The following is a 19,578-nucleotide window of genomic DNA, read 5'->3' on the forward strand; positions in this document are numbered from 1 at the left end:
ACTGATTAAAATCTTTTGAATTGATTTCTTTTGAGGAGTCTGCTATAGTGTTTGATATCAAAATGGTAAGCTGTAATTTTACGAAAGAGTCTTAAGATGTGTGTTTTAAATTATGAGTCAACTATCGTTTTTGATGTCACATATCAGTAATTACAAACATAGTTGAATCTCAGAACTGAAATGTGCTGATTTTGCTAAAAAATATTTTTGCTAAAAATGTGCTGATTTTTTCTGTTTCGTGATTTCATTTGATCTTTCTGGTGAATCATTTGTGATCAAACTGGTAAGTCTAATCCTATTGTTTGTTTCCACGGTTGAGTCGAGTTCTGAAAATTAACTGTTCGAAGGTTGATACGTTTCATTTTTTCTACATATCTCATTTTCTTTGTTTGTCAGGTTTGTGATGCTTGATGCGAAGGTCTGACCCATGATGCTGGAATATAAGTGATTGAAATCTTTTGAATTGATTTCTTTTGAGGAGTCTGCTTAAGTGTTTGATATCAAAGTGGTAAGCTGTAATTTTACCAAAGAGTCCTAAGATGTGTGTTTTAAATTATGAGTCAAATATAATTTTTGATGTCACATATCAGTAATTACTAACATAGTTGAATCTCAGACCTGAAATGTGCTAATTTTGCTTAAAATGATTTTGCTAAAAATGTGCTGATTTTTTCTGTTTCGTGATTTCATTTGATCTTTCTGGTGAATAATTTGTGGTCAAACTGGTAAGTCTAATCCTATCGTTTGTTTCCACGGTTGAGTCGAGTTCTGAAAATTAGCTATTCGAAGGTTGATACGTTTCAGTTTTCTACATATCCCGCTTTTTTTGTTTGTCAGGTTTGTGATGCTTGGTGCGAAGGTCTGACCCATGGTGCTGGAATACAACTGATTAAAATCTTTTGAATTGATTGGTATCAAAGTGGTAAGCTGTAATTTTGCCAAAGAGTCTTAAGATGAGTGTTTTAAATTATGAGTCAAACATCCTTTTTGATGTCACATATCAGTAATTTCTAACATAGTTGAATCTCAGACCTGAAATTCAATTAGTGGGGTTGATGATTTTGCTTTTACGCCACACTTAATTGCAGTCTGATTTAAATGTTGCTCTCTTTTTCTTTTGTTGAAGTGTGATATGTGATTCGAAAGTGTTATTGATAAGGCTATTGATTTTTTGTTTTCTGTCTTGTTAATTAAATTGCTTTGTGCTAAATGCGGTAAATCATTTTTTCTGATAAAGTTGAATATCAGTAATTAAGACCAAACTTGAAGTAATAGGGTTTGAAATTGGGATTTTTTGCTGTAAATTATGGCTTCAAGCGTCCTAAATTTCTGTCTGATATAAGTTAACAATCCAAGTTCTTTTGCATACTGTATTTCTCTTTTTCGTTTTCTTTTGATTTCTGATCTTTGACGCGAAGGTGTGATCCATGATGCTAAAACTCTGATTTTTTTTCTGCTCCGCGATTTCATTTGATCTTTCTGGTGAATTATTCGTCGTTTAACTTGTCATTCTAATCCTATCGTTTGTTTCCACTGTTGAATCGAGTTCTATTAAATAGCTATTCAAAGGTTGATACGTTTCATTTTGTACAAATCTCGCTTTATTGTCAAGTGGTTGATGCTTGATGCGAAGTTGATCCTTGAAGCCGAAATATATCTGATTGAAAACTACTGGCTTGATTTCTTTTGAAGAATCTGCTGAAGAATATGATATCAAAGTGCAAAGCTGAAATTTTGTCAAAAAATCCTCAGACGAGGGTTTTGAATTATAATTCAAATAAATTTGATTACTTAATTTTTGACGTTGTACATGAGTTATTTGAAACATAGTTAAAACTCAGACCGGAAAGGGAAGTTATGGGGTTGGTTTTTCGCTTCCACGTCACAAATTATGATTTCAATCCTCCTCAATTGCAGTATGATTTCAATCAGAGAATGCTGATTTGTTTTTGTTGGAAGGGTTACTCTGGATTTCCTTTTGTTGGTGTATCATGCGTGATGCAAAGTTATCATTCAATAGGTTTTTGATTTCTGTCTTTCGGGTTTTGTTTAAATGCGTAGTGTTTCATGAGGTAAATAATATTTTGTAATGTAGTTGAATCTGTTTTTAAGACAAGCAGTTGAAAATATAGGCTTTGAAATTAGGAGTTTTTGCTGTAAGTTATGGATTCAAGCCTCCTTAGTGGCTGTCTTTTTTTAAGGTACCAATCCTGCTTTGTTCGTACAGTATTGCTCTGTTTTCGGTTTCTATTGGTTATTGATGTTTGATTCGAAGGTATGATTCATGATTCTTAAACTGTACTGTTTCTTTCTCGATTACTTTCTTGCTTATGTTTTTGTTTGAATTTTCGGGTGATTTATTTTTGATCAAACTTGTAAGCCTAAGTCAATTGTTTCGTTTTTCTAATATCGAATGAGTTTTAAAAGATAGCTATTTTATGGTTGATACGGTCCGTTTTGTACAATATCTCGCTCGTTTTTGTTTGTTTGTTTGGTTTGTGATGCTTGATGCGAAGGTCTGACTAATGATGTTGAAAAAAAATTATGCAAAATTCTGTTTTGATTTCTCTTGAAGTTTATGCTAAAGTTTTTGATATCCAATTGTGAAATTGTGGTCATTTCGAAAAAGCTTCAGATGCGAGTTCATTTTTATTTTACACAGTTTTGTTTAATTGCTTAGTGTTTAATGCGGCTAATCAGTATTTTGTAACATACTTGAATCTCAGTATTGAAGTGGAAGTTATGGGGTTTGTTATTGTGATTTTTGCTGTAAATTTTGATTTCGAGCCTCATTTTTGGCTGTTTGTTTTAAGACTACTATCGATCATTCTTCGCGCAGTATCGCTCTGTTTTTTTATTCGTTGATGATGTGTGAAGCAAAGGAGTGATTCATGTGATGCTGAAACTACTGTTTTTTTTTTTACTGTTTTTGGCGATTGATTTGATCTTTCTGGTGAATGATTTGTGATCAAACTTGTAAGTTTAATCCTATCGTTTGTTTCCACTGTTGAATCGAGTTTTAAAAAATAGCTGTTCGAAGGTCGATACGTTTCATTTTTTCTACAGATCTCACTTTTTTTGTTTGTCAGGTTTGTGATGCTTGATGCGAAGGTCTGACCCTTGATGCCGAAATATAACTGATTGAAAACTTTTTGTTTGATTTCCCTTGAAGAATCTGTTTAAGAATTTGATATCGAAGTGTTAAGCTGTAATTTTGCCAAAGAGTCCTAAGATGAGTGTTTTAAATTATGAGTCAAATATCATTTTTGATGTCACATCAGTAATTTCTAACATAGTTGAATCTCAGACCTGAAATGCAAGTTATGTGGTTGGTGCTTTTGTCTTTACGCCTCAATTATGATTCAATCCTCCCTAATTGCAGTCTGAATTAAGTGTCGCTCTGTTTTTCTTTTGTTGAAGTGAGATATGTGATTCGAAGGTGTGATTGATAAGGCTATTGATTTTTTGTTTTCTGTCTTGTTAGTTTAATTGCTTTGTGTTAAATGCGGTAAACCTATTTTTTTTTGACAGAGTTGAATCTCGGTTTTTAAGACCAAAATGGAAGTAATAGGGTTTGAAATTGGTAATTTTTGCTGTAAATTATGGCTTCAAGCGTCCTAAATTGCTGTCTGACTTAAGTTATCAATCCAAGTTCTGTTTATACTGTGTTTTTATTTTTTTTCGTTTATTGGTTTCTGATGTTTGATGCGAAGGTGTGATCCATGATGCTAAAATTATGCTGATTTTTTTTGCTGCTTCGCGATTGCATTTGATCTTTCTGGTGAATTTTTTGTGATAAAACTTGTCATTCTAATCCTATCGTTTGCTTCCACTGTTGAATCGAGTTCTAAAAAATAGCTATTCGAAGGTTGAAAAGTTTCATTTTTTACATATCTCTTTTTTTGTCAGAATGAGTGAAGCTTGATGCGAAAGTCTGACCCTTGATGCCGAAATTAAACTGGTTGAAAACTTTTGTTTTGATTTCCATTGAAGAATCTGCTGAAGAATTTGATATCAAAGTGTTAAGCTGTAATTTTGCCAAAAATCCTCAGACGAGGGTTTTAGATTATGATTCAAAGAAACTTGATTGCTTAATTTTTGATGTTGTTTATGACTAATTTGATACATAGTTAAAACTCAGACCGGAAATGGAAGTTATCGGGTTGGTTTTTCTGCTTCCACGCCACAAGTTATGATTTCATTCCTCGTTAATTGCAGTATCATTTAGTGCTGATTCGTTTTGGTTCGAAGTGTTGCTCTGTATTTCCTTTTGTTGGTGTATGATGCGTGATGCGAAGTTATGATTCATTACGCTACTGATTTTTGATTTCTCTCTTTTGGGTTATGTTTAAAAGCTTAGTGTTTCATACGGTAATTAGTATTTTGTAATGTAGTTGAATCTCAGTTTTTAAGACAACCTAAAAATATAGGGCTTGAAATTGGGAGTTTGTGCTGTAAGTTATGGGGTTGGTTTTTCTGCTTCGACGTCACAAATTATGATTTCAATCCTCAAAATCCACTCTTTTTTTCGTGTTGTTTTTTTTTTTTTTGGTTTTTGTTCGATAATGATTTGTGATGTGAAGGTACGATTCATGATGCTATAACTCTACAAATTTTTTTTGCTCTTTTTCGCGATTTTGTTTGATCTTTCTGGTGAATCATTTTTGATCAAACTTTTAATTCTAATCCTATCGTTTGTTTCCACTCTTGAATCGAATTCAAAAAATAGCTATTTGAGGGTTTATAGGTTTATTTTGTACATATCTGACTCACTTTTTGTTTGTTACGTTTCGTGATGCTTGATGCGAAGGTCTGACCCTTGATGCCGAAATATAACTGATTGAAAACGTTTTGTTTGATTTCCCTTGAAGAATCTGCTTAAGAATTTGATATCAAAGCGGTAAGTTGTAATTTTGCCTAAGAGTCTTAAGATGAGTGTTTTAAATTATGAGTCAATTTTTGATGTCACATATCAATAATTTCTAACATAGTTGAATCTCAGACCTGAAATGCAAGTTATGGAGTTGGTGATTTTGCTTTTACGCCACAATTATGATTCAATCCTCCTTAATTGCAGTCTGATTTAAATGTTGCTCTGTTTTTCTTTTGTTGAAGTGTGATATGTGATTCGAAGGTCTGATTGATAAGGCTATTGCTTTTGTTTTCTGTCTTGTTAGTTTAATCGCTTTGTGTTAAATGCGGTAAATCATTTTTTTGACAGAGTTGAATCTCGGTTTTTAAGACCAAAATGGAAGTAATAGGGTTTGAATTTGGGACTTTTTTGTTGTAAAATAGTGCTTCAAGCGTCGGAAATTGCTGTCTGATTTTAGTTAATAATCCAAGTTCTTTTTCATACTGTATTTCCCTGTTTCGTTTTCTATTGGCTTCTGATGTTTGATGCGAAGGTGTGATCCATGATGCTAAAATTGTGCTGATTTGTTTTCTGCTCCGCGATTTCATTTGATCTTTCTGGTGAAATTTTTGTGATCAAACTTGTCATTCTAATCCTATCGTTTGTTTCAAATGTTAAATCGAGTTTTAAAAAATAGCTATTCGAAGGTTGATACGTTTCATTTTGTACATATCTCACTTTTTTGTCAGGTGAGTGATGCTTGATGCGAAGGTCTGACCCTTGATGCCGAAATATAACTGATCGAAAACTTGTGGTTTGATTTACCTTGAAGAATCTGCTGAAGAAATTGATATCAAATTTGATTACTTAATTTTTGATGTTGTACATGAGTAATTTGAAACATAGTTGAAACTCAGACCGGAAATAGAAGTTATGGGTTTGGTTTTTCTGCTTCCACGTCACAAATTATGAATTCAATCCTCCTTAATTGCAGTATGATTGACAATAAAAAGGTCGACAGATTTTTCAAAATTTTTTGAAAATCCGCCGCCCGCAAACCTCCCCCCACCCCTCACCCCTCCTCGAGAAAATCCTAGATCCGCCCCTATGGGCGATCAAGAATTCAAATTCCCGGGAAAGGCGTCCTTTCTCCCTCCAAAATCTGCTACTGATCTAAATCTGCTAGAAGAATACCCTTGATGCCGAAATATAACTGTTTGAAAACTTTTGGTTTGATTTCCATTGAAGAATTTGCTGAAGAATTTGATATCAAAGTGTTAAGCTGTAATTTTGCCAAAAAATCCTCAGTTGAGGGTTTTAAATTATGATTCAAAAAAACTTGATAGCTGAATTTTTGATGTTGTTTATGAGTAATTTGAAACATAGTTAAAACTCAGACCGGAAATGGAAGTTATGGGGTTGGTTTATCTTTTTCCACGTCACAAATTATGATTCCATTCCTCCTTAATTGCAGTATGATTTAGTGCTGATTCGTTTTTGTTCGAAGTGTTACTCTGTATTTCCTTTTGTTGGTGTATGATGCGTTATGCGAAGTTATGATTCATTACGCTACTGATTTTTGATTTCTCTCTTTTGGGACTTTGCTTAAAAGCTTAGTGTTTCATGCGGTAATTAGTTTTTTGTAATGTAGTTGAACCTCAGTTTTTAAGACAACTTGAAAATATAGGGCTTGAAATTGTGAGTTTGTGCTGTAAGTTATGGGGTTGGTTTTTCTGCTTCCACGTCACAAATTATGATTTCAACCCTCAAAATCCACTCTTTTTTTCGTGGTGTAATGTTTTTTTTTGGTTTTTGTTCGATTATGGTTCGTGATGTGAAGGTACGATTCATGATGCTATAACTCTACAAATTTTTTTGCTCTTTTTCGCGATTTTGTTTGATCTTTGTGGTGAATCATTTTTGATCATATTTTATTTCTAATCCTATCGTTTGTTTCCACTCTTGAATCGAATTCAAAAAAATAGCTATTTGACGGTTTTTAGGTTTATTTTGTACATATCTGACTCACTTTTTGTTTGTTACGTTTCGTGATGCTTGATGCGAAGGTCTGACCCTTGATGCCGAAATATAACTGATTGAAAACGTTTTGTTTGGTTTCCCTTGAAGAATCTGCTTAAGAATTTGATATCAAAGTGGTAAGTCATAATTTTGCCTAAGAGTCTTAAGATGAGTGTTTTAAATTATGAGTCAAATATCACTTTTGATGTCACATATCAATAATTTCTAACATAGTTGAATCTCAGACCTGAAATGCAAGTTATGGAGTTGGTGATTTTGCTTTTACGAAACAATTATGATTCAATCCTCCTTAATTGCAGTCTGATTTAAATGTTGCTCTGTTTCTCTTTTGTTGAAGTGTGATATGTGATTCGAAGGTGTGATTGATAAGGCTATTGATTTTTGTTTTCTGTCTTGTTAGTTTAATTGCTTTGTGTCAAATGCGGTAAATCATTTTTTTTTGACAGAGTTGAATCTCGGTTTTTAAGACCAAAATGGAAGAAAAAGAGTTTGAAATTGGGACTTTTTTGTTGTAAATTAGTGCTTGAAGCGTCGGAAATTGCTGTCTGATTTTAGTTAAAAATCCAAGGTCTTTTTCATACTGTATTTCCCTTTTTCGTTTTCTATTGGTTTCTGATGTTTGATGTGAAGGTGTGATCCATGATGCTAAAATTGTGCTGATTTTTTTTCTGCTCCGCGATTTCATTTGATCTTTCTGGTGAATTATTTGTGATCAAACTTGTCATTCTAATCCTATCGTTTGTTTCAAATGTTAAATCGAGTTCTAAAAAATAGCTATTCGAAGGTTGATGCGTTTCATTTTGTACTTATCTCACTTTTTTTGTCAGGTGAGTGATGCTTGATGCAAAGGTCTGACCCTTGATGCCGAAATATAACTGATCGAAAACTTGTGGTTTGATTCACCTTGAAGAATCTAGTGAAGAAATTCATATCAAGTTTGATTACTTATTTTTTGATGTTGTACATGAGTAATTTGAAACATAGTTGAAACTCAGACCGGAAATGGAAGTTATGGGGTTGGTTTTTCTGCTTCCACGTCACAAATTATGATTTCAATCCTCCTTAAATGTAGTATGATTTAAATCAGCGACTGCTGATTCATTTTTGTTCGAAGTGTTACTCTGTATTTCTTTTTGTTGGTGTATGATGCGAAGTTATGATTCATTACGCTATTGATTTTTGATTTCTGTCTTTCGGGTTATAGTTAAATGCTTAATGTTTCGTGCGGTAATTAATATTTTGTAATGTAGTTGAATCTCAGTTTTTAAGACAAGAAGTTGAAAATATAGGGTTTGAAATTGGGAGTTTGTGCTGTAAGTTATGGCTTCGAGCGTCCTTAGTTGCTGTCTCATTTAAGGTACGAATCTTGCTTCTGTTTCGTACTGTATTGCTCTGTTTTCGTTTTCTATTGGTTAATGAAGTTTGATGCGAAGATTTGATTCATTATTCTTAAACTGTACTGTTTCTTTCTCGATTACTTTCTAGTTTGTATTTGTTTGAGCTTTCAGGTGAATCATTTATGATCAAAATTGTAAGCCTAAGTCAATGGTTTCGTTTTTCCAATATGGATTGAGTTGTGAAAGATAGCTATTTGATGGTTAATGCGGTCCATTTTCTGCAATATCTCGCTATTTCTTGTTTGTTTTGCTTCGAAGGTCTGACTAATGATGTTGAAAAAAAAACTGATACAAAATTCTGTTTTTGATATCTCTTGAAGTACATGTTAAAGTTTTTGATATCAAATTGTGAAATTGTGGTCATTTTGAAAAAGCTTCAGATGTGTGTTCAACGTTGTTTTAGTCACATTTATTTAGTTGCTTAGTGTTTATTGCGGCTAATCAGTAATTTATAACCCACCTGAGTCTCCGTTTTGAAGTGGAAGTTATGGGGTCTGTTATTGTGATTTTCTGGGGTAAATAATGACTTCCACCCTCCTTAGTTGCTGACTGATATGAGGTAACAATCCGCTTTTTTTTCGTACTGTATTCCCTTATTTTCATTTTCTGTTGGTTGATGACGTTTGATGCGAAGGTATGATCCCTGATGCTGAAACTGTGCAGATTTTTTCTGTTTCGCGTTTTCATTTGAGCTTTCGAGTGAATCATATGGGATCAAACATGTAAGCCTAAGTCACTCGTTTTGTTTGTGTCCAAATTGAATGAGGTCTAAAAAAAATAGCTGATTCAGTAGTGTTGGTTTGATTTTTCCTGAAGTAAATGCTTAAGCTTTTGATATCAAAGTGTGAACTTGTGGTCATTTTAAATAAGCTTCAGATGGGTGTTTTAATTCACATTAGTCAGTTTTGTTAAATTGCTTAGTGTTCAAAGCGACTAAACAGTAATTTGTAACATACTTGAATCTCAGTATTGAAGTGGAAGTTATGAGGTTTGTTTTTGTGATTTTTGCTGTAAGTTTTGACTTCGAGCCTCATTTTTGGCTGTTTGTTTTAAGACTACTATCGATAATTCTTCGCACAGTATCGTTCTGCTTTTTTAAATTCGTTTATGATGTGTGAAGCAAAGGAGTGATTGATGTGATGCTGAAACCACTGTTTTTATTATTTTTGGCGATTGATTTGATCTTTCTGGTGAATGATTTGTGATCAAACTTGTAAGTTTAATCCTATCGTTTGTGTCCACTGTTGAATCGAGTTCTAAAAAATGGCTATTTGCAGGTTCTTAGGTTTTTTTTGTACGTATCTGACTCGCTTTTTGTTTGTTAGGTTTCGTGATGCTTGATGCGAAGGTCTGACCCTTGATGCCGAAATAAAACTGATTGAAAATGTTTTGTTTGATTTCCCTCGAAGAATCTGCTTTAAAAGTTGATATCAAAGTGGTAAGTTGTAATTTTACCAAAGTGTCTTAAGATGAGTGTTTTGAATTATGAGTCAAATATCAGTTTTGATGTCACATATCAGTAGTTTCTAACATAGTTGAATCTCAGACCTGAAATGCAAGTTATGGGGTTGGTGATTTTGCTTTTACGCCTCAATTATGATTCAATCCTCCTTAATTGCAGTCTGATTTAAATGTCGCTCTGTTTTTCGTTTGTTGAAGTGTGATATGTGATTCGAAGGTGTGATTGATAAGGCTTTTGATTTTTGTTTCTTGTCTTGTTAGTTTAATCGCTTTGCGTTAAAAGTGGTAAATCATTTTTTTTGACCGAGTTGAATCTCGGTATTTAAGAGCAAAGTGAAAGTAATAGGGTTTGAAATTGTTTTTTAGCTGTAATTTATGGCTTCAAGCGTCCTAAATTGCTGTCTGATTTAAGTTAATAATTCAAGTTCTTTTTTATACTGTATTTTTCTTTTTCGTTTTCTATTGGTTTCTGATGTTTGATGCGAAGGTGTGATCCATGATGCTAAAATTGTGCTGCTCTGCGATTTCATTTGATCTTTCTGGTGAATTATTTGTTATCAAATTTGCCATTCTAATCCTATCGTTTGTTTCCACTGTTGAATCGAGTTCTAAAAAATAGCTATTCGATGGTTGATACGTTTCATTTTGTACATATCTCACTTTTTTTGTCAGTTAAGTGATGCTTGATGCGAAGGTCTGACCCTTGATGCCGAAATATAATTGATTGAAAACTTTTAGTTTGATTTCCTTTGAGGAATCTGCTGAAGAATTTGATATCAAAGTGTTAAGCTGTAATTTTGCCAAAAAATCCTCAGATGAGGGTTTTAAATTATGAGTCAAAAAAATGTGATTGCTTATTTTTTGATGTTGTATATGAGTTATTTGAAACATAGTTGAAACTCAGACCGGAAATGGAAGTTATGGGGTTGGTTTTTCTGCTTCCACGTCACAAATGATGATTTCAATCCTCCTTAATTGCAGTATGATTGACAATAAAAAGGTCGACAGATTTTTCAAAATTTTTTGAAAATCCGCCGCCCGCAAACCTCCCCCCACCCCTCACCCCTCCTCGAGAAAATCCTAGATCCGCCCCTATGGGCGATCAAGAATTCAAATTCCCGGGAAAGGCGTCCTTTCTCCCTCCAAAATCTGCTACTGATCTAAATCTGCTAGAAGAATACTTGTTTATGATAATGAACACCGTTGCTAATGAACCCCAATTACTTGTAATGCCAGTGAACACCAATTATTCTTTAGATAGTCAGCCGAGGCGAAGGAAAAGTGGTGGGAGAAACTATTACATTAGACGTGCATGCAATCAGCGAGTTGGAATCGAAGAGTGTCGCAAAAACAGACGATTCTCACAAATACCAATATTCATCAAATTTGGAAGGCATCTACGGTACCTCTATTTTGTTTTTGGAGCAGACATCGTCACATAGATTTACATCGATGTTTTACAGAGCAGAATAGGAGTAATGCTGGGCACAAATTTTTTGACCCCATTTAAATTAAGTTTCCATCAGTTTTATTTTCTTATCATATGAACATTATAAATAAATTTGAACAGCTTGAACAACAATAAAGATAGCAACAGTTTGAATTCTTTGAACATGTTGCTGTTTTACATCGGTTTCTAAAAAGAAATAAAGCTGCATGTGTTTTTGTTCCAGATTTTTCCTCGTGTGACGGAACAGTTCTGGGTATAATCAAAAACAAAGAGTTCTGCACGTCAGTATCAACAGGAGATGAATGTGGCATTTTGCTGGACAAGACTAATTTCTATGCGGAGTCAGGTGGCCAGATATACGACCAGGGAATCATCCATGTTGAGGGATCGGGTGCCAGTTTCCACGTCACTAATGTGCAAGTGCACGGAGGCTATGTTCTGCATGTGGGGCAGGTGGAATCTGGAACATTTGCAGTGGGAGACAAAGTGGGAACTTTAATCGATGAGGTATCTGTTCAAGTTTTGGCCCATATAATTCCTTCGAAGATGGAAAAAATGTTAACTAGAAATAATTTCATCGTCAAATAAATTCAAAAGTCGTCGTTTGCTAATTCTAGTCAAAAATAGTATCTCTCAAAAAGAGTGCTGCGCTGTACTGTATGTTGTATGTGAAACAAGTGTATTGAATTTCCAATGTATCTGATGCTGATTTGGACGTGTAGGAGCGAAGGCGGCCAACTATGAACAATCACACCACCACTCACTTGGTCAACTTCGCCCTGAGGAATGTGTTGAGTGAAGATGCGGACCAGAGGGGCTCCCTAGTGGCTCCAGAGTACCTCCGATTCGACTTCACTGCCAAGGGAGCCATGACTGACGAGCAGGTGGCCAAAGTGGAGGAGATCGTGAACAAACTGATCGCCAATAAACTGCCTGTATTCGCCCAAGTTGTGCCTCTGTCTAAGGGCAAAGCTATTCAGGTGAAAACATTAACAGTTGCCGAAATATGTTTCAAAATCAGATACCGGACTTAGAGAGAGAGAGAGATGTTAAATATTAACCTTTGTTCTTTTCTTCGATTGTGGTACAAACTAGAGAATGAAAAATCAAATAAACAAGAGAAACAAATTATCTTCGGTTGTGGTTAAAACTAGAGAATGAAAAATTGAATGAAAAACGAAAAATCGAAAAACGAATGAAAAATTGAAAAACGAGAGAAACGTAAAGACCAAAGGTTGCAATACGGTGTTAATTTTGTAACTGGCGTTTGACTTGGCTATTGATGATAGGGCCTGCGTGCAATCTTTGGAGAAACATATCCGGATCCTGTCAGAGTTCTGTCTGTGGGAGCTAATGTGGATGATCTCGTCAGCTCTAACGGAGAAGTGGATGCTTTCCAGAACTCAGTCGAATTCTGCGGAGGAACGTAAGTTTTATTTTCTTCCATCGCAAGCGTGCTCGCACAACTGGGAACAGTTAACAACTGGGAATAAGTTACAACTGCGCATTGAGACAAGTTTTAGTGCATTCGGACTGTTGCGTGTTGCGAGCTGCCCAAGCACGAAGTTTATGAAAACGCGTGGCGGTTATTGGGGCGAAGCGCATCCATCACCAGGCCACTCAAAAGTTGTTACCTGTTGTCGCAGGTTCCTAGTTATCGTTTGCTGCTGGTTGTCGCGGTGTCCATTCCAAGTACTATGGAAGTCATCGGTGCTGTTTAAATTACAAATGTGTTTAGGCATGTACAAAACATTGGTCACATCGAGCAATTTGCTCTGATATCAGAAGAGGCTATTTCGAAAGGTATCCGAAGAATTGTTGGTGTCACAGGGAATCGAGCTAAGGAGGTTAGTGTTTAAAGTTGAATAAACGCCACCTGCCCGGAACACGGCGATGATTATAGAAATTAGGAGTTTTGTTAGATTTGTGTATTGATGATTCCAGGCTATGATTACTGGTGAGACTCTGTTAGCGAGATTGAAAGATGTCAACAGCCGGATGCCCGAAGGAGAGTGCGCTGACCTATTGAGGATTAAACAACTGGACTCAGAATTTGTTTCACTTAAGCAGGTGAGAATCAAATTATTAAGTTTTTTTTGCATCAACATTTTAATTTGCAGTGCAATTGTTGAATTGACAAGTTCGTCTCGAATTTTGTAAGTTTCATTGTACTTACGTAGTGTAGCGAAGTCACCTGTATAGGTCGGGATTACATTTTTTCTTTTTTTTCCGCTAAAAGTCTTGACGCTTGTGATAAACAAGCGTTATCAAATCAGAATATAGACGTTTTGTCGGGTTAACAACTAGTTCAACAAAATCAGTTGAATCCTTTATGATGCCGCTAATTCTTTCAATTATATCATCCTTCGAAGTTCTCTCTGCTTATTTTTCAGCGTCATGATGCTTTCATCCCATAATTAATATATCGCAAGTAAAATTTGGTCACGCTCAAATATATATTTTTTGTGGTTTGGTTTTTGATTTTATTTAAGTTCAGTTCATTTCCTTCGTTAAAAAGAAGGCAAAATCCTTTATCGACATGCAAAAGTGTCGAGGTTTTGAAAAACGCGAACAATTTATTTTCGAAAGTGGATTTTTATTTTTAGATTTCCCAGCGAACTATTACCAATTGATCCAGTGTTCTAAAAAATGTGAATTTTATTTTAAGAAAGTGTAAATCATGACTTAGTCGTGGTAGTTCAAAGTGCCTTTAAGGGCATATATTCTTTCTATGAAATTCGAATGTTTCATTTTTTTCAATAAACAGTTCGGTGGTTTTTGTTTTCTTGCGTTCATTTTCCTTTTTCCAGCTGTATGTCGGCTATGTTTAATCGTTTATATTTTAGGATATCGATACATTGACTATATCGCAAAGTGTGAAAAGAAAAATAGCGAAAGATGTTGTTAACGGAAGGAAAAAACTGGCAGAACTAGAGAGGAAAAGCACTCAACAAGCACAAGCTAACCTAACCGAAACAGTGAAGGAGCTACTGGCTAGTTCCAACAAAAGTTTCCTGATACACAAAACTCCCGAATCCACAGATGATAAGGCAAGGAAATGATTTCATTTTAAATATCTCTTCGTTTGCTATTTTAAATAGTTTTTTTTTGTCTAGTAAGTTTTGTTGCGATTCATTTTGTGCTCTAAATATATTTAGCAGTAGAAATAAACTGTTTCGGAGGTCTGGATTATATTTTTTCTTCGGTTATTCTCAATTCGCCATCACGTCTGTCGTCTTAAAATATGCCTGAAAATCATGTATACTTTTTGCTTGTATCCGTTGAAAACTGAGGTCCGTGGTGTTCGATTCAGCTGTTTCTAATTGTCCCAGACAACCAGGTGCATGTGTTTGTTTGTTAAAGTGAATGGTTTTCAATGAGGCAAATGTTTTCTGTTTCAGTCATGTAATTTCATTTTACATTTGCATTCCTCCAGTTTTGTAACTATTAGTTATTACTTTAACTGGCTTAGTATAATTTGCTACCATCCAAGTTTGACTTTGTAACCATAAAATATTTTGAGGTGTTCATCAGATAAATCGTTAAGTTGAGTGCCTGAAACAATGGTTTTCTGTTTAAGTTGTGAAATTTCGATTTCATATGGTTGCTTTCATCCAAGTTTGACTTTGCAATCGGTTCTTCCAGGTAGCATGTAATATTTTGAGATGTTCATCATTATGCTTCCATCCAAGTTTGACTTCGTAAGTCAAGTCTTTCAGGTAACATAAACTGTTTTGAGGTGTTCATCAGAAAAACTCCTTAGGTTTTTCTCAACTTGCCTTAAACAATTGTTTTATGTTCTGGCTAAGTATAATTTGCTTCCATCCAATCTTGACTTTGTAAGTCAAGTCTTTAGGAAGCATAAATGGTTTTGAGATGTTCATCAGAAAAATTTTAGTTTTTTCTCAAGTTGCTTTTAACAATTCTTCTCTGTTTTGTTTTGATATATATTCGCTTTCATCCAAGTTTGACTTTGTAAGTCAAGTCTTTCAGGGAGCATAAATGGTTTTGAGGTGTTCATCAGAAAATTCCTTAGGTTTTTCTCAACTTGCCTTAAACAGTTGCTTACTGATCTGGTTAATTATAATTTGCTTCCATCCAAGTTTGACTTTGTAAGTCAAGTCTTTCAGGTAGCATAAACTGTTTTGAGGGGTTCATCAGAAAAACTGCTTAGGTTTTTCTCAACTTGCTTTAAAAAATTGTTTTATGTTCTGGCTAAGTATAATTTGCTTCCATCCAATCTTGACTTTGTAAGTCAAGTCTTTAGGAAGCATAAATGGTTTTGAGATGTTCATCAGAAAAATTTTAGTTTTTTCTCAAGTTGCTTTTAACAATTCTTCTCTGTTTTGTTTTGATATATATTCGCTTTCATCCAAGTTTGACTTTGTAAGTCAAGTCTTTCAGGGAGCATAAATGGTTTTGAGGTGTTCATCAGAAAATTCCTTAGGTTTTTCTCAACTTGCCTTAAACAGTTGCTTACTGATCTGGTTAATTATAATTTGCTTCCATCCAAGTTTGACTTTGTAAGTCAAGTCTTTCAGGGAGCATAAAATGTTTTGAGGTGTTCATCAGAAAATTCATTAGGTTTTTCTCAACTTGCCTTTAACAGTTGCTGACTGTGGTTAATTATAATTTGCTTCCATCCAAGTTTGACTTTGTAAGTCAAGTCTTTCAGGGAGCATAAATGGTTTTGAGGTGTTCATCAGAAAAATGTTAGTTTTTTCTCAAGTTGCTTTTAACAATTCTTTTCTGTTTTGTTTTGATATATATTCGCTTTCATCCAAGTTTGACTTTGTAAGTCAAGTCTTTCAGGGAGCATAAATGGTTTTGAGGTGTTCATCAGAAAAGTCCTTAGGTTTTTCTCAACTTGCCTTAAACAGTTGCTTACTGATCTGGTTAATTATAATTTGCTTCCATCCAAGTTTGACTTTGTAAGTCAAGTCTTTCAGGGAGCATAAAATGTTTTGAGGTGTTCATCAGAAAATTCATTAGGTTTTTCTCAACTTGCCTTAAACAGTTGCTGACTGATCTGGTTAATTATAATTTGCTTCCATCCAAGTTTGACTTTGTAAGTCAAGTCTTTCAGGGAGCATAAATGGTTTTGAGGTGTTCACCAGAAAAATGTTAGTTTTTTCTCAAGTTGCTTTTAACAATTCTTTTCTGTTTTGTTTGATATATATTTTCTTTCATCCAATTTTGACTTTGTGAGTCAAGTCTTTTAGGGAGCACAAAATGTTTGAAGTGCTCATCAGAAAACTCTTTGGGGTTTTCTCAACTTGCCTTAAATGATTGTTTTATGTTCTGGTTAAGTATAATTTGCTTCCATCCAAGTTTGACTTTGTAAATCACGTGTTTTAGGGAGCATAAATGGCTTTAAGTGTTTATCAGAAACATTTTAGTTTTTTCTCAAATTGTTTTTAACATTTCTTTTCTGTTTTAATTTGATATATATTTGCTTTCATCCAATTTCGACTTTGCGAGTCAAGTCTTTCAGGGAGCATAAAATGTTTTGAGGTGTTCATCAGAAAATTCTTTAGGTTTTTCTCAACTTGCTTTAAACAGTTGCTTACTGATCTGGCTAATGATTATTTGCTTCCATCCAAGTTTGACTTTGTAAATCAAGTCTTTCAGGGAGCCTAAATGGTTTTGAGGTGTTCATCAGAAAAATGTTAGTTTTTTCTCAAGTTGCTTTAATAATTCTTTTTTGTTTTGTTTTGATATATATTCGCTTTCATCCAAGTTCGACTTTGTAAGTCAAGTCTTTCAGGGAGCATAAATGGTTTTGAGGTGTTCATCAGGTTTTTCTCAACTTGCCTTAAACAGTTGCTTACTGATCTGGTTAATTATAATTTGCTTCCATCCAAGTTTGACTTTGTAAGTCAAGTCTTTCAGGGAGCATAAAATGTTTTGAGGTGTTCATCAGAAAATTCATTAGGTTTTTCTCAACTTGCCTTAAATAGTTGCTGACTGATCTGGTTAATTATAATTTGCTTCCATCCAAGTTTGACTTTGTAAGTCAAGTCTTTCAGGGAGCATAAAATGTTTTGAGGTGTTCATCAGAAAATTCATTAGGTTTTTCTCAACTTGCCTTAAACAGTTGCTGACTGATCTGGTTAATTATAATTTGCTTCCATCCAAGTTTGACATTGTAAGTCAAGTCTTTCAGGGAGCATAAATGGTTTTGAGGTGTTCATCAAAAAAATGTTAGTTTTTTCTCAAGTTGCTTTTAACAATTCTTTTCTGTTTTGTTTGATAAATATTTTCTTTCATCCAATTTTGACTTTGTGAGTCAAGTCTTTTAGGGAGCATAAAATGTTTGAGGTGTTCATCAGAAAATTCATTAGGTTTTTCTCAACTTGCCTTAAATAGTTGCTGACTGATCTGGTTAATTATAATTTGCTTCCATCCAAGTTTGACTTTGTAAGTCAAGTCTTTCAGGGAGCATAAAATGTTTTGAGGTGTTCATCAGAAAATTCATTAGATTTTTCTCAACTTGCCTTAAACAGTTGCTGACTGATCTGGTTAATTATAATTTGCTTACATCCAAGTTTGACTTTGAAAGTCAAGTATTTCAGGTTTTTCTCAACTTGCCTTAAACGATTGTTTTATGTTCTGGTTAAGTATAATTTGCTTCCATCCAAGTTTGACTTTGTAAATCACGTGTTTTAGGGAGCATAAATGGTTTTGAGGTGTTCATCAGAAAAATGTTAGTTTTTTCTCAAATTGCTTTTAACATTTCTTTTCTGTTTTAGTTTGATATATATTTGCTTTCATCCAATTTCGAGTTTGCGAGTCAAGTCTTTCAGGGAGCATAAAATGTTTTGAGGTATTCATCAGAAAATTATTTAGGTTTTTCTCAACTTGCTTTAAACAGTTGCTTACTGATCTGGCTAATGATAATTTGCTTCCATCCAAGTTTGACTTTGTAAATCAAGTCTTTCAGGGAGCATAAAGTGTATTGAGGTGTTCATCAGAAAAATGTTAGTTTTTTCTCAAGTTGCTTTTAACAATTCTTTTCTGTTTTGTTTTGATATATATTCGCTTTCATCCAAGTTTGACTTTGTAAGTCAAGTCTTTCAGGGAGCATAAATGGTTTTGAGGTGTTCATCAGAAAATTCCTTAGGTTTTTCTCAACTTGCCTTAAACAGTTGCCCGACTGATCTGGTTAATTATAATTTGCTTACATCCAAGTTTGACTTTGTAAGTCAAGTCTTTCAGGTTTTTCTCAACTTGCCTTAAATGATTGTTTTATGTTCTGGTTAAGTATAATTTGCTTCCATCCAAGTTTGATTTTATAAATCACGTGTTTTAGGGAGCATAAATGGCTTTAAGTGTTCATCACAAACGTTTTAGTTTTTTCTCAAATTGCTTTTAACATTTCTTTTCTGTTTTGATTTGATATATATTTGCTTTCATCCAATTTTGACTTTGCGAGTCAAGTCTTTCAGGGAGCATAAAATGTTTTGAGGTGTTCATCAGAAAAATGTTAGTTTTTTCTCAAGTTGCTTTTAACAATTCTTTTTTGTTTTGTTTTGATATATATTCGCTTTCATCCAATTTCGACTTTGTAAGTCAAGTCTTTCAGGGAGCATAAATTGTATTGAGGCGTTCATCAGCAATTCCATTAGGTTTTTCTCATATCTTGACTTAAACAGTTGCCCGACTGATCTGGTTAATTAAAATTTGCTTACATCCAAGTTTGACTTTGTAAGTCAAGTCTTTCAGGTTTTTCTCAACTTGCCATAAATGATTTTTTTATGTTCTGGTTAAGTACAATTTGCTTCCATCCAAGTTTGACTTTATAAATCACGTGTTTTAGGGAGCATAAATGGCTTTAAGTGTTCATCACAAACGTTTTAGTTTTTTCTCAAATTGCTTTTAACATTTCTTTTCTGTTTTGATTTGATATATATTTGCTTTCATCCAATTTTGACTTTGCGAGTCAAGTCTTTCAGGGAGCATAAAATGTTTTGAGGTGTTCATCAGAAAAATGTTAGTTTTTTCTCAAGTTGCTTTTAACAATTCTTTTTTGTTTTGTTTTGATATATATTCGCTTTCATCCAATTTCGACTTTGTAAGTCAAGTCTTTCAGGGAGCATAAAGTGTATTGAGGTGTTCATCAGCAATTCCATTAGGTTTTTCTCATATCTTGACTTAAGCAGTTGCCCGACTGATCTGGTTAATTATAATTTGCTTACATCCAAGTTTGACTTTGTAAGTCAAGTCTTTCAGGTTTTTCTCAACTTGCCTTAAATGATTGTTTTATGTTCTGGTTAAGTATAATTTGCTTCCATCCAAGTTTGACTTTATAAATCACGTGTTTTAGGGAGCATAAATGGCTTTAAGTGTTCATCACAAACGTTTAAGTTTTTTCTCAA

At 34.1% G+C, this 19,578-nt stretch overlaps 1 protein-coding gene across 8 annotated transcripts in view; it reads left to right on the forward strand.

The window, feature by feature from the left end:
* Positions 1-19,578, forward strand: part of LOC134840740 (alanine--tRNA ligase, cytoplasmic-like) — a 155,808-nt gene that overhangs the window by 115,235 nt on the left and 20,995 nt on the right. For all 8 annotated transcript variants that reach the window (XM_063856754.1, XM_063856753.1, XM_063856757.1 and 5 more), the window contains 7 exons: positions 11,008-11,152; positions 11,424-11,707; positions 11,923-12,180; positions 12,490-12,626; positions 12,939-13,047; positions 13,145-13,270; positions 14,047-14,250. In XM_063856754.1, coding sequence (XP_063712824.1) covers positions 11,008-11,152; positions 11,424-11,707; positions 11,923-12,180; positions 12,490-12,626; positions 12,939-13,047; positions 13,145-13,270; positions 14,047-14,250 — 1,263 coding nt within the window. The remainder of the gene's footprint in view (positions 1-11,007; positions 11,153-11,423; positions 11,708-11,922; positions 12,181-12,489; positions 12,627-12,938; positions 13,048-13,144; positions 13,271-14,046; positions 14,251-19,578) is intronic.

This window comes from Symsagittifera roscoffensis, chromosome 2, assembly GCF_963678635.1.
Source record: "Symsagittifera roscoffensis chromosome 2, txSymRosc1.1, whole genome shotgun sequence".
NCBI lineage: Eukaryota > Metazoa > Xenacoelomorpha > Acoela > Convolutidae > Symsagittifera > Symsagittifera roscoffensis.